The sequence below is a fragment of the Apostichopus japonicus genome, chromosome 13 (genome assembly GCF_037975245.1).
Source record: "Apostichopus japonicus isolate 1M-3 chromosome 13, ASM3797524v1, whole genome shotgun sequence".
NCBI classification, from domain to species: domain Eukaryota; kingdom Metazoa; phylum Echinodermata; class Holothuroidea; order Aspidochirotida; family Stichopodidae; genus Apostichopus; species Apostichopus japonicus.
In genome coordinates this window covers 11,680,638-11,693,011 of record NC_092573.1, presented here as the reverse complement: position 1 = coordinate 11,693,011, position 12,374 = coordinate 11,680,638, and the positions used below count along the sequence as shown (strand labels likewise).

The following is a 12,374-nucleotide window of genomic DNA, read 5'->3' as shown; positions in this document are numbered from 1 at the left end:
TGATGAAGTGGTCCACAAACAAGGATATCTTCTCGGTGGGGGACCCATTGCCCGAGATGATAGGCCTACCAGGGTTACCAGGCTTGTGAATTTTGGGCAGGAGATAAAACCTGGCTGCCTTACAGTCTGTGGGAGAAAGGAAAGAAACAGCCTTCTTAGAGATCTGGTTCCGCTGGTACATATCAGTGATGGTCTGTTTTATCTGCTGGGAGAAAATATCTGTGGGATCAGAATCAAGAAGAGTGTAAATATCACTGTTGGAGAGATGACGCATGGCTTCCTTGATGTAATCCTGTCGATCCTGGATGACAACTGCAGAACCTTTGTCGGCTGGCTTGATGATAATGTCACTGCGAGACATCAGTGAGGAGAGTGCTGTACGCTCATCTCTTGGAAGGTTGTCGTGTGTTCTGCGGAGAGGAGAGTTTGACTGGTTAGTCTCAGAGCTGACGACCTGTGTGTAGGCTTCTAAAACAGGGACTCTGTTCTTAGGAGGCATCCAAGAACTTTTCTTGCAGAAGGGTTCCCGTTCAGTTGGAGGATCATCTAGGAAAAACTCACGAACGCGAATTCTGCGAAAGAAATGAGTAAGATCTTGACTCAGTTCCGCTTGGTCAAATACTGGAGGAGTAGGACAGAAGTTGAGTCCTTTGGAGAGAAGCCTAAGGTCTGCACTGGTAAGAGTAGAAGAAGATAAGTTAACAACTGCAGTTGAGGATGGTGGTTCAGACTCAGGTGGAGTCTGGGGCCTTCTAAAACGGTTGCAAGCGGTACGTTTGCGTCTTTTCTGAAGGTCAGTCATTTTCTTATTTCTTCTTTCTGTGAGTTCAATGTTCTGCTGAGACAAACACAAGTTAATTTTGTTAGTGTACTGAGTCCATTCGTCATCGGTGCAGCATGACTGTAATTCAAGCTTCAGCCTCAGGATATCATCGTTGAGGCTATCTAAGGACAGTTGGCAGTGTTTGGTGAGGATGTTGATGAGACGGATGGAGGTGCTGTGTAAGACTCGGTTCCACTCTCTCTGGAGTCCTGGAGGGAGTGTCCCTAGTGCTGGTTGGTGTGTAACCTGTAGACCTGAGGGAATAATGCGGGAGAGAGAGTAGAACCTGTAGTTGGAAAGATGGAAAGAATAGCGCTGGGATTTCTGCATCAATTTTCTGAGCTTCTGAAACAAAAGAAAATGGTGAGACATGGTGAAAGCAGCGGGATGAGTAAATGATAAAAATGAAAAACTGAAACACAAGAATACAAATACAAATACAAAGTACAAAGTAGATAAGGAGGATCACCCGAAGGGATACAGTAACAGAGCAGCTGAAAATCAAAATAAAATGAAACTGTTAGCAAACTGCTTATCCACTAGAGAGCCTGTGTAATAGAATGTGTAAAAGTAAGTTGGCCTGACGTTTCGATCCTAGCAGGATCTTCTTCAGAGGCTAAATGACAAGTTACAGTAACAGAGGGGACAAAAACACGCACAGAATACAGACAGGTTAATGAGCACGGTGAACACAATGGGATGGATGAAAGGGGATTATAAGTACCATTCGTACCATTCGTACCATTCGTACCATTCGTACCATTCGTACCATTCGTACCATTCAACCTCATGGGCTGAACATTCAGGAAGGACATGACTAACTTCCTCTGTTCCCTACTCCTTCTCCCCTTTCTCCCTCCCCCCCCCCTTTCACTCTTCTTCTCACAGCTCTCTTCCCCTCCATTTTTCTTCACACCTTTCTGTCTTTGTCCCTCTCCAGTTTATTCCTTACCCTGTGCCTTTAATCCTCTCTTTGTCCCTCCACAGTTTATCTCCTTCCTCTCCTCTTCTCCTGTTGCTTTCTACTTATAATCCCCTTTCATCCATCCCATTGTGTTCACCGTGCTCATTAACCTGTCTGTATTCTGTGCGTGTTTTTGTCCCCTCTGTTACTGTAACTTGTCATTTAGCCTCTGAAGAAGATCCTGCTAGGATCGAAACGTCAGGCCAACTTACTTTTACACATTCTATTACACAGGCTCTCTAGTGGATAAGCAGTTTGCTAACAGTTTCATTTTATTTTGATTTTCAGCTGCTCTGTTACTGTATCCCTTCGGGTGATCCTCCTTATCTACTTTGTACTTTGTATTTGTATTTGTATTCTTGTGTTTCAGTTTTTCATTTTTATCATTTACTCATCCCGCTGCTTTCACCATGTCTCACCATTTTCTTTTGTTTCAGAAGCTCAGAAAATTGATGCAGAAATCCCAGCGCTATTCTTTCCATCTTTCCAACTACAGGTTCTACTCTCTCTCCCGCATTATTCCCTCAGGTCTACAGGTTACACACCAACCAGCACTAGGGACACTCCCTCCAGGACTCCAGAGAGAGTGGAACCGAGTCTTACACAGCACCTCCATCCGTCTCATCAACATCCTCACCAAACACTGCCAACTGTCCTTAGATAGCCTCAACGATGATATCCTGAGGCTGAAGCTTGAATTACAGTCATGCTGCACCGATGACGAATGGACTCAGTACACTAACAAAATTAACTTGTGTTTGTCTCAGCAGAACATTGAACTCACAGAAAGAAGAAATAAGAAAATGACTGACCTTCAGAAAAGACGCAAACGTACCGCTTGCAACCGTTTTAGAAGGCCCCAGACTCCACCTGAGTCTGAACCACCATCCTCAACTGCAGTTGTTAACTTATCTTCTTCTACTCTTACCAGTGCAGACCTTAGGCTTCTCTCCAAAGGACTCAACTTCTGTCCTACTCCTCCAGTATTTGACCAAGCGGAACTGAGTCAAGATCTTACTCATTTCTTTCGCAGAATTCGCGTTCGTGAGTTTTTCCTAGATGATCCTCCAACTGAACGGGAACCCTTCTGCAAGAAAAGTTCTTGGATGCCTCCTAAGAACAGAGTCCCTGTTTTAGAAGCCTACACACAGGTCGTCAGCTCTGAGACTAACCAGTCAAACTCTCCTCTCCGCAGAACACACGACAACCTTCCAAGAGATGAGCGTACAGCACTCTCCTCACTGATGTCTCGCAGTGACATTATCATCAAGCCAGCCGACAAAGGTTCTGCAGTTGTCATCCAGGATCGACAGGATTACATCAAGGAAGCCATGCGTCATCTCTCCAACAGTGATATTTACACTCTTCTTGATTCTGATCCCACAGATATTTTCTCCCAGCAGATAAAACAGACCATCACTGATATGTACCAGCGGAACCAGATCTCTAAGAAGGCTGTTTCTTTCCTTTCTCCCACAGACTGTAAGGCAGCCAGGTTTTATCTCCTGCCCAAAATTCACAAGCCTGGTAACCCTGGTAGGCCTATCATCTCGGGCAATGGGTCCCCCACCGAGAAGATATCCTTGTTTGTGGACCACTTCATCAAACCTCTTGTTCCTCAGATTAATTCTTATATCCATGACACTCCAGATTTCCTCAGGAAACTTGAAGATATCAAAAACCAAATCCCCAGTACAGCCATCATCGGTACTTTCGACATCACTTCTCTGTACACTAACATCCCTCATGCTGAAGGTATCGCAGCCACGTGTGCAGCCCTGTCTAAGAAGGTCCACCCTTGTCCACCCATCTCTGACATCAAAGCTCTCATGCAACAGGTTCTCACCAAAAACAACTTCACGTTCATGGACAAGCATTACCTTCAAAGACACGGGACTGCCATGGGAACCAGGATGGCTCCTTCCTTTGCATGTCTGTTTATGTCTAGCCTTGAAGAACGCATGCTCAGTACGGCTCCCTGCCGTCCCCTTATCTGGTGGCGCTACATTGATGACATCTTCTTCATTTGGACCAGTGATGAGGATAGCCTGCTCACCTTCATCCATCACATCAATTCTTTCCACAGCACCATCAAATTCACCTCTGATTACTCTCACCAACAGGTTAACTTTCTCGATGTGACTGTTCGCAAGGAACACGGTTCTCTCTCTACAGACTTATACACCAAGCCCACAGACACACACCAGTATCTCCATTCTTCAAGCTGCCATCCCCGTCACTGCAAGTCTGGAATTGCCTACAGTCAAGCACTTCGTCTTCGTCGCATTTGCTCCAACAATTCCTCTTTCATTCGCCATACAGATGCTTTGGAAAAACACCTTATTGCCAGGGGCCATAGTGCCAGAAGGGTGCGTGAAGCCATTCAGAGAGTCCGCTCCCTTTCCAGATCATCTACTTTGGCAGTGAAGGACAAAAAGGGACGAGATTGCGACAACAAGCTGCCCCTGGTTGTTACTTTCCACCCAAATCTTCCTCCCCTTCAGAAAATCACCTCTAACAACCACAACATTCTCCTCACTTCAGATAGACTCCAACGAGCCGTCCCTGAAAAACCCATCATCGCCTACAGACGACCACGCAACCTACGAGACCTTCTTGTACGTGCTGCTGTTCCACCTCTTACTTCTAACCTCACACCCATTCAGCATGGTACCTTCAAATGTGATCGTACTTCGAGATGCATCGTCTGCAGCCACCACATTGTTGAATCCAATTCCATCACCAGCCACAGCATGCAACTCACACACAAGACTAAGGGTCACATCACTTGCACTACCACCAATGTCATCTATCTGATCTCTTGTAGAGTTTGCGGCATCCAGTATGTTGGCGAAACCAAAACCACCCTCAAGAAGCGATTCTATGGTCACAGATCCACAGTCAACACCATGAAGACTGAGACCCCAGTTGGAGAACATTTTAACCTTCCCAACCATACCATTAACGACATGTCCCTACAGGGGATTGAATCCTTAGGTAGCCGTCCTGACCTAGTACGAATCAGCAGAGAGAGGCTCTGGATGCAACGCCTTCGTACCATTCAACCTCATGGGCTGAACATTCAGGAAGGACATGACTAACTTCCTCTGTTCCCTACTCCTTCTCCCCTTTCTCCCTCCCCCCCCCCTTTCACTCTTCTTCTCACAGCTCTCTTCCCCTCCATTTTTCTTCACACCTTTCTGTCTTTGTCCCTCTCCAGTTTATTCCTTACCCTGTGCCTTTAATCCTCTCTTTGTCCCTCCACAGTTTATCTCCTTCCTCTCCTCTTCTCCTGTTGCTTTCTACTTATAATCCCCTTTCATCCATCCCATTGTGTTCACCGTGCTCATTAACCTGTCTGTATTCTGTGCGTGTTTTTGTCCCCTCTGTTACTGTAACTTGTCATTTAGCCTCTGAAGAAGATCCTGCTAGGATCGAAACGTCAGGCCAACTTACTTTTACACAAGTTGATTTTTAAAGGAAATGTTATAACTGTGTAATAAACTATAACTTTGTTGATGGGATTACGATATTTCGGAGCCAAAAATCATCTCGCAAATTTCATACAGAAAAGATGTTTATTTATTTTTTTAATGCAATTATCCTATATTCTACATCTGATTGCTAGTAATGTACCAAAGAAGTTTTTAATAAGTTAGGGACAGACCATATACTTGTAACAACTTTAACCTCTTTCCTAGTTTGAAACATGCAAAGTAGTAAGAGCTAGCTAGGGTACACCTGCTACAGCAATTACATTTGGTAGTTTGAAGAAGAAAAACATATTTTGTCGCATTAACACAACAAACTTCAATACAAGATATCTTAATTGTACTGTATTATTCTTTTTTAGGACAGAGATGTTGCGTTGCACAAATAAAGTTGACCGGTACAATATAAAGTATCTCTATATACCCACTATCATGCTTATATACACAGGTCATGAATTAAATTCAGAAATACAACAAAATGGGTGAAAACTATGTATACTTACACATCTGATTTGTCAGAGCAGAAGCCGCTTCTCAAGGTCTCTATGCTGACCCACCTCATTGGACGCTTCCGTCCGTGAGCCATCCTCTTATAACCCTTTTCGTAGAGATCATCTGCCAGGCCAAAGTCACTGATCTTTGCCTTCAATCCTTCGCCGATGAGGACGTTCCGAGCAGCCAGATCTCCGTGGTAAAATTTATTGGATGACAGGAAGTCCTGGCAAGAAATAATTCATAAATAGATATATATATATATATATACAAATTCCACATCTTAATTGAGGTAAAAGTTAACCACAAACCAATTCCAGTAGTTCCAGGATTATCACAGCTAGGTATAAATTTATGAGCACATCTGGAGAAAAATTCATTTTTTAAAACAGAAAATTCCTTTTTTTTTACTTCGCTTATATCCTTCACAAAGAAAAAAAAAATTCATCTGGATCGAATTTTGCAAAGGCGATTAAGATGTGGATTTAACTGTGTGAATTAAAAGAAACTACTTACCATCCCCCTAGCAACCTGTTGAGCTATAAAGATAAGATCTGCTTCGGTGACACTGTAAATAATGTCATCGTCTGAACTCTCAGCCTGAAAGATCAACAGAGAGAGAGAGAAGAACAAGAATGTTACAATCACATATATACCAAATATGATAATTATGATAATTCCTGTAGTATATGTTTCAACAACGATTTCTCTTCCCACTTCTTCAATCCCACACCCCACCCCCATTGTCCCTAATTACTCTCAGTCTAATTAATTATTAGAGATAAGATAACCAATTTTCCTGTGGCTCATGACTTTCTGAATTGAAAAGATTACAAATTTAAATTGGAAGCCACCCGACGTGTAAGTTGTAATCCATAAGGTTTCTCCAACATTTGTGGTCGCTTAAGCGTCGTAAATATAACTGTTGATTATTATTATTATGCCAAACATAGTATTATTTACTATAACCTTCAGTATATAGTTCAAAAGCCTTGCTTGAACCCAATGTTACAGTGGCTTGTACCAAACATGAAAGTTTGATCATAAACTCTGGTATAATTTTAACAGCCTTGCCACAGATGGCTTTTGACCCAAAGTGGAAGAAATCCCCCCCCCCTGCTCCAACCCCCTGAGCTCCCTAATTCCGCTCATCAGATACCCCTGCAAGGAAGTAATGATGGTTCAACAGCCTTGGTAGAATGCTGATCATTTTATATAGGTCACCTTTCATATATAAAAGTTTCATCAAACTCTGTCACAGTATGTTTAAAAAGAAGTTAATTGTTACAAAGATAAAAGGATTATTATTATGATATATGACCAAAAATGTTAGTGGCATGAAACGTTTGACTCAAAAAATAATAATTTGGTGACGAGTGTTGGAAAACTAGCTGACATGGTGTTGCTTTGTTAAGCGACCAAGAAAAACAGAATTTTTGAAATTCTTGCTGCTGTTAGAAGGATGCATACAGCTAGGAGAATCTTTCAAAATTAACTCACAATTCTGCATCTATGTAGGAAACTGAGAAGATCTCCGTATCTCATGAATTCTGTAATGAGTAGCGGTGGATTAGTCATGCTACAACAACCGTGTATCTTGACCACATTTGGATGTTCTCCCAGCTGGAGAAGTAACTTAATCTCATCCAAAAAATCTTCCTTCCAGCCAATTTCATGTTCTGAAAAGGAAAAATGACATAACGATCGAGAAAAGATGATGGCATATGAACTTGATGAAACTTGCAGCAGATACAAAATACTTTTATAGCTAGCTACCTTTATGGCTTCTGTGGTCCACTCTTTTAGCCGCCCAGCCATAACAACTGTCTATCAACTACCATACATGTGCTCTTTGGACACACTTGAATATGTACCTTCAGCTATCTTAACCACCACCATGGTCCAATCTTTAACTACCCAGTAATAATAACTGACAGTGTCTATCAACAGTCTATTCAACTACCATACATGTGCTCTTTGGACAGACTTGAATACTTACCTTTCGCTACCTTGACCGCCACCATGGTCCAATCTTTACAGTCTTTCAATAAGACCTCTCCCTTGTAGACGTTCCCATACTGTCCTGTCCCAATGGGGGAAGTGACATCATACTTGACCTTTGTGGGGTCATACAATTCCTTCTCCAAGAAGATTGGATGACACTCTACACAGAAAGATAAAGAAACAGTGTTATGATACTGTTGAGCAAGTTGTGACCTATATCAACCACAAGTTCATGAAAATAACATAGAGATATAAGATATAGCTAAATGATGAAACACTGGAAGAAATTTCTATCTTTGATTCTAAACCATCCAATGCAAGGTCATTAACCAAAACACAATAGTAAAAGAAATGCTTCAACAGGGTTCTGAATGTATCAACAACAACAACAACAAACCAGATTTAAAAATGGACAAATACATGCAATGAAATTACTCTGAAATCAACATTAACATTTTCCATAGCCAACAAAACATGGACTCACCATGGTAGCTATCTTCATCGTGGTCTGGTATACGTCTGATATGTGTACCACAGCAAAAACACCACCAAACCATGAAACAGATCGTCATGACGACTATTGCAGACGTTGCACAGATGGAAATCAAACTGATCATCACATGTTGTCGATCAGGCTGCGTAACTGATACTAGAAAACAGTAAAAAGAAACAGCTGTTTGTACTACATTGAAACATAGGAAAGAAAAAAGAACAAAAAATTGTACAGAATGATTTCCTAAATGACATAATTGTCTTGGTTACATTTGCTTGCCCGCAGATTAAAGTTCCATGTGACGTTCTGGAATCAGAATTTTAGGCACCAAACATTTGTTGTATATTTTTCTGCTTTCCTGAAAGAAATTATAACTCCCATCCTGATGGAATGTTTTCATTATTGAACGACGAAAGAAGCTACGGATGGTTTTTAACGATTTGCTCATGATTTGCCACCTAGGCTTGTCAGTATTTGCACAAAAAAAAGTGAAAACATGTTTTCGACCAATTTACCTCAAAATTTACAAAATATAATACCTTCTTGCAACTAAACACCCTTAATGACAAAAAAAATTCTCAAAGTAAGGGAGGCCAGGGGGAAACTTTCTCCCATTTATACCCCTATCCCAAACCACAACATTTCCAGTGGAGGATCACCAAGATTAAAAGGTGAAAAGAAAATTGGGGTCACCAAGCAACACAATTTGAAAATACTAAGGCTCTCAATACACAACTGTAGGATTGTACCTGTAGTTTCACTGTCGCTGTTATTCATATAGCGTGTCAAGTATAGTAGAGTATAGTACAGTAGAGTATAGTACAGTATAGTACAGTATAGTACAGTACAGTATAGTACAGTGTAGTATAGTACAGTATAGTACAGAATAGTACAGTACAGTATAGTATAGTACAGGATAGGACAGGGGTCTGTAGGATTGTACCTGTAGTTTCACTGTCAATGTTATTCATATAGCGTGTCAAGTATAGTACAGTATAGTACAGTACAGTACAGTATAGTACAGTATAGTACAATATAGTACAGTACAGTATAGTACAGGATAGTATAGGATAGGACAGGGGTCTGTAGGATTGTACCTGTAGTTTCACTGTCACTGTTATTCATATAGCGTGTCAAGTATAGTACAGTATAGTACAATATAGTACAGTACAGTATAGTACAGGATAGTATAGGATAGGACAGGGGTCTGTAGGATTGTACCTGTAGTTTCACTGTCACTGTTATTCATATAGCGTGTCAAGTATAGTACAGTATAGTACAGTACAGTATAGTACAGTGTAGTATAGTATAGTACAGTATAGTACAGAATAGTAAAGTACAGTATAGTATAGTACAGGATAGGACAGGGGTCTGTAGGATTGTACCTGTAGTTTCACTGTCAATGTTATTCATATAGCGTGTCAAGTATAGTACAGTATAGTACAGTATAGTACAATATAGTACAGTACAGTATAGTATAGGATAGTATAGTATAGTATAGTATAGCATAGCATAGTATAGTATACAAATAATAAATGGTTATGAGTGCGATAGTGCAAATATTTCATGAGTTGAAAGATGGAATGTTCCATTCAACGAGGCGCAGCCGAGTTGAATGGAACAAATTACATCTTTCAACGAATGAAATATTTGCACTATTGCACGAATGGAAACCATTTATTATTTGTTTTATTCAACACCTTCAAATTTGGATATAATTGGATGTAAAATGCACTCATGCAACAGATTGTTTTGAACAGACAGGTTTCTCTGCTCTCTTACCATTGAAAAAAGTGCTATCAAAAAAGTACAACACATGGTTCTATTTCATAGAGTGCAATAGAGCGGATTTTGCATGCAATCAACGAGCAATTGACCAATCAAATGGCCGGAATATAAGTAGGTGCTGTATAATATAGTATAGTATAGTACAGCATAGTACAGTATAGTACAGTACAGTATAGTATAGTACAGGATAGTACAGGATAGGACAGGGGTCTGTAGGGTATTACCTGTAGTTTCACTCTCGCTGTTATTCATATAGCGTGTCAAGTTGAACCTTACAATGGCCACTTCCTTGCCATGGCTTGAAGGTTGGAACAGAGGTCTTACCTTTAAAGACAAAAGTACATATGAAAGCAGAAATTAACTTTAAAAAATGAAGGTTTGTACACTTCTATATTTATATCAATAATTAGGCTTGAAAATGAGTTAGAATTGAGTATAAAGACTAAACACCATGTTTTATATAAAACTAAAAACTTGAGTATGAAAGACTAAAAACCATGTTCAGGCACATGCCTGATGTAACAGTGAAACTCATTCCCAAAAGATAAGTTGCCATGCACACAAGAAGAATAAAAAAGGAAAAAAAATCAACTTGCTGTGTCATAAGAATACATTTTCTCTTTCCATCCAAAAGGCTTGGGCTACTCTGAAATTTCGAAAGTCCCACATTAATAGAATTTCTGCTTCATATTTGACCATTAGTTGGCTTTCGTATGTGTTAGCATACGAGTTAAGGACTCTCCAAGACCCTTCATATTGCAAAATACTGGAAATTCTTCAAAGACGTAAATCCTGCCCCCCCCCTTCCCGCCCCTTCCCCGCACACCCTTTTCTCCTCATCCTCACTATCAACAAAGTACAATATTCTGTAGTATATATATTTAGCAAAAGCTATTTGAAAGTTTACATTTATCAATCAGGCTCTCTGCATGGTAAAACACAATAAAGAAACATAATTTATAAATATTTGTGTTAAGACTTACCCACACTTCATACGTTAAAAGTTGTGTGGTCCACGGTAACGGATTCAACTCTATTTCCAGACTATAGATCCTTCTTGGATCCCTCTGAAAGATAATCGTTACAGATAACGAAGAAACATTAACCGTATCAGAATGAGTTAGACCAAGAGGATAAATCTGGACAGAATACAGGTTTAATTATGTCACATCTAAATATATATATATGACATGTTTTTACAGTGCATTGAAACAATTTAGACAAAAGAAAAGGGTAAACAGGGAAAGTGGTGTTGGATGCTCATGGATGTTCCGTTGTTTGTATGGGATTGGAAGAAAGGCTTTCATTGAATTATAAAGATTTATAAAGCCAATGTTTAATATTTAGGCCAATGACGGACAGATGGACGAATGGATGGATGGCTGGACAGACAGACAGACAGACAGACAGACAGACAGACAGATGGAGGAACTGCACAAATGGATGGACAGACAGACAGATGGATGGATGGATGGATGGATGAAAACAAACTTTAAATATTACATCTTTGAAATCATACCCTTTCATATTGCACTTGAAAGAACATTTTTTCATCCTTGCCAGCAGGGTTGATGCTAACGAAGAATATCGAGATGGTCTCGTTATCAATCACATTAATCTGGAGTGGTTCAGCCCAGGTTACAAGTACCGATACATTTCCATCCCCTTTCCAAGAAACTTCAGCTTCCAGATCGACCACGGCTGAAGCTAACTCAATCTCTGCAAATAAATGGGTCAAAGTATAAAAAAAAAACAAGGTAAGAAAAAAAGAGATTAATTATGAGAAAGAATTAGCAAACTTGAGGATGGAGAAGGGAGGCAGTCCCTAACAGAGGGTGGTCAGGCCATGGGGACAATTTATTTCCCTAGGCCCCCTTATTGTACTATTCATTTTCTGTAAATTATTCTATAAAACAAAATATGTTTTTTATTATGTTGTCCCATCCCCCATATATACAACAGAACAGAGCAAAGATTTTTTTTTTTTTTTATAAAACAGGATTCAAACCAGTGATCGAACCAGGATTCGAACAAGTGAGTCACAAATTATTTTACCTTGCTGTCTGCAAAAGTCCTCATCATGTGTGGCTGGCAAACACTCTGGTGAAAAGATAATTGAAAAATGATAGATATAAATCTTAAGATTGAACAATTTGAAAAGCTATTGAAACAGCTGATTATTACCAATTTCATTCACCCAAATAAACGTAACTTTTAGCTTCACTGCACTGTTTGTTGTTTTTTGGCTGTAAATTGTCCTGCCAGTCTTTGTACCAATGAGTAACGTACTATGCCATGGAGAAAGTACGTACCATGGAG

The 12,374-nt window shown here is 40.2% G+C and overlaps 1 protein-coding gene across 1 annotated transcript in view; it reads right to left on the bottom strand.

The window, feature by feature from the left end:
• The window catches only part of LOC139979053 (uncharacterized), a 35,587-nt gene that overhangs the window by 8,131 nt on the left and 15,082 nt on the right, over window positions 1–12,374 (bottom strand). Inside the window, exons 7-15 of the mRNA XM_071989696.1 lie at window positions 12,111–12,155; window positions 11,575–11,774; window positions 11,039–11,122; window positions 10,280–10,379; window positions 8,259–8,423; window positions 7,770–7,934; window positions 7,271–7,449; window positions 6,287–6,370; window positions 5,782–5,996 (exon numbers count right to left, since the gene is read on the bottom strand). Of these exons, the coding sequence (XP_071845797.1) occupies window positions 5,782–5,996; window positions 6,287–6,370; window positions 7,271–7,449; window positions 7,770–7,934; window positions 8,259–8,423; window positions 10,280–10,379; window positions 11,039–11,122; window positions 11,575–11,774; window positions 12,111–12,155 (1,237 nt within the window). The remainder of the gene's footprint in view (window positions 1–5,781; window positions 5,997–6,286; window positions 6,371–7,270; window positions 7,450–7,769; window positions 7,935–8,258; window positions 8,424–10,279; window positions 10,380–11,038; window positions 11,123–11,574; window positions 11,775–12,110; window positions 12,156–12,374) is intronic.